The sequence below is a fragment of the Pterocles gutturalis genome, unplaced genomic scaffold (assembly GCF_000699245.1).
Source record: "Pterocles gutturalis isolate BGI_N339 unplaced genomic scaffold, ASM69924v1 scaffold17696, whole genome shotgun sequence".
Classification (NCBI taxonomy): domain Eukaryota; kingdom Metazoa; phylum Chordata; class Aves; order Pterocliformes; family Pteroclidae; genus Pterocles; species Pterocles gutturalis.
Genome location: NW_010100747.1, coordinates 1 through 2694, shown reverse-complemented (window position 1 = coordinate 2694; position 2694 = coordinate 1). Strand labels below are relative to the sequence as shown.

General features: G+C 42.6%; 1 protein-coding gene across 1 annotated transcript in view; it reads right to left on the bottom strand.

The window, feature by feature from the left end:
* The window catches only part of LOC104467277 (forkhead box protein P1-like), a gene marked incomplete at its 5' end in the record, with an annotated part of 27816 nt that extends 25418 nt beyond the window's left edge, over positions 1–2398 (bottom strand). Inside the window, one exon of the mRNA XM_010081007.1 lies at positions 2190–2398. Coding sequence (XP_010079309.1) covers positions 2190–2398 — 209 coding nt within the window. The remainder of the gene's footprint in view (positions 1–2189) is intronic.
* Positions 2399–2694: the final 296 nt, after the last annotated feature.

Here is a 2694-nt window from a genome sequence, read left to right as displayed (position 1 = left end):
CCCCAAGCGCCCTGCCTGGAGATAAACACCTTTTCAGAAAGGAAAACAGTGCAACACATCTCAACAAGACGAGTTTCTGTGTCATATGAAATCCAGGCAGGCACCACGGTGCCTGATGAGACTGCAACAAAACCCTTAAGTGCATCAGTAGGCATTCTTCTGTGTGTAGTCCCCTGCTCTACTTATGGATAAAGATGTAATTCAATCACTGCAGCAAATGGATGGTAAAAACCTTCAGTGTACCAAACAGAGGCAAGATAAAGCAAAGTCTGTAGCTCTCTTATTTGTATTCCTGAATATACCTATTTTTGTATTTTGATATTGTAGAGAACTCAACAGATATGTAGGGATTTTTTTATAGCAAGCTTTTATAATACAGCTATCAATTCAGCCACCACTGAGGATTTTAAATATTCTAACCTATACAGTTCTCAAACAATACTGTGGCATGTTTATGCCTTGCTAATTAATTTATTTGGAACTTTACCAATAAAAACATATGTATCACCTTGTTTGTAGATCCCAATTGCCTCCAGGCCACAAGTACAGGACTCAGACACATGGATTTCCAGTTCTGCTTGACAGTACACACAGAGAAAATCCTTACTTAAGAACAGATTTCTCTGTTTCCACTGCATTTCAAACTTAACAGCGATGGCATACTGTTTCCTCGGTTAGATTGCCATTAGCAGACAGCACATCCCGCTGTTCAGTGAAAGAAGACCCATTTCACTGCATGGGCTTTTGTTTTACGTACTCGGTAAGAAAAACATAGATAAAAAATTTATTGAAAAGTCATAAACGTATCTTGTTCAGCTCTATATGCAGCAAAAAAAGAGAATTTGGAATTTAATTGTTTAATAAACATCAAATTGTTTTTAGTATCCCATGTAAGTCTTCATGAAAACCATGTTCTTAACTTTACATGCCTTACAAATGTATACACTGATGTTCCCCCACGTGTCCTTGCAATGGATACAAAATGATACCTTACATACAGCAGTTCTTTCAACAGTGGGTGTGCTCCCCTTTAAAATCTATCTATTCCCAACAGCACTATTTTCTTAATATTAGAAAGATATAAGAGGTATTTATATAGCTTCCCTATCAATCTACTTTCAGACCACCAGAAATATAAACTCCATGCCTTAAAAATTCCATTATCCTCTTTCTAATGAATGAAAGGAGGACGGAAAGACAAAGCCATCAGTTTCCATAAAATCCAGCTTTCACTAGTGTCTGCTGTAACATTTCTAGATGGGCAAAGAGACTCTCCTGAATGCAAAGAAGCACTGCCCTCCCCGGTGCGCCCATGCTGCTTGCACGCTCGAGACCCTTCTCCTCCTCCTCCTCGGCAGCCGGCAGCGATGCCGAGGCTGCAGCAGGCGCTGGCACCCACAGCCCAAGCTCTTGGGACCATCCATCTCACTGTAAACAAAAGTTATGTTGTTAGACAGGCCTCAGTGAAATCTGGGGGTGTAAAGAAACAAACCTGCAATAAAGCATCCTCTCGAATAAAGCAGAGCCCGCGCCGAGAAGCATGTCAACAGACAACCCCTGATTTAAGCCATTTCTTTTAACAATGCAAGCCTAGCAAGTATAAATTAACTCACACTTTTAAAAGCCAAACAACACCAGTTAGCTAATTTTATCGGCACTTCAAAAAAATCCACTTTGTTTTAGAGAAACCTGGTGAACTCAAGCCCATCCTGTCTTGTGAAAGCAGGTAAATCCAGGGTAAAAAAAGGTAAGAGCATTAGATGAGATAGAGCACTGAAATTTGGCAGAAAAATGGGTGGTAAAACAACCTGTACTGACCAACAGATTTTTTTTTCCTCACCTCCAGCCTGCAAACCCAAAGCACATCAAGAGTACCACCACCCGGGATGCAAAACTGAAAAAACCCCTCAGCTTATGCCCTTCACACTTCCCCCAATACGCTTATCCAATGCACTTCTAATTAGCTAATTGTGCCCACATTGATCCAATTAACAAGCCATAAAGATCCAAACAAAAGGAGCATACCCTGCCCAGTGGAGACTCTATTCAACCACGCCAAAACCAGACAGAGCAAGACACGGAGGACAAAACCCAGGCCAAGGTGGTTGGTCACCGCTCCCGACAATTTCACCGTCATTTCGCCACGCTGTTCAGAGACGCTCACGGGTGCAAACCCCACCGGCACCTACCTCTCCCGTTTAGGAGTGTGGACCGATAACTGTCCATTAGTTGAGGCGTGCGGGTTGATGATTAAGGAGGTCTTAGACGGCGCGGAGGAGGAGACGCAGGTGGTGGACAGGTCCAGGCTGCTGTGGTTGTTGCTGGCTGCCTCCTCCGCCGTGTGCGAGCTTGTCACTTCCTTCCAGAGCTGCTGCAGTTCTGTTGGAATCATGCCTGAAACAAACAAATTGGATAATTAAATCAATTAACAGCTAATTCGGCCGTCTTCAAACAGTAGTTAAATCAAAGAGTCAGTAAACAAAGCCTAGTGTTAGTTCTGTGTGTGTGTGTGCACATGTATTTTTTTTTATTAATAACGAGAAGCTAATACTGAACACCGCAGCCTCTGCTAAATTTTCTGCTGTGACACCTACAGTTCACAGGCAGTGCGAAATCAGGGGTGTGCGGGCAAAGGGGTCCACACAAAAGGACATCCATCCCAAACTCCACGTTAATTATTATTATTTTTTGTAA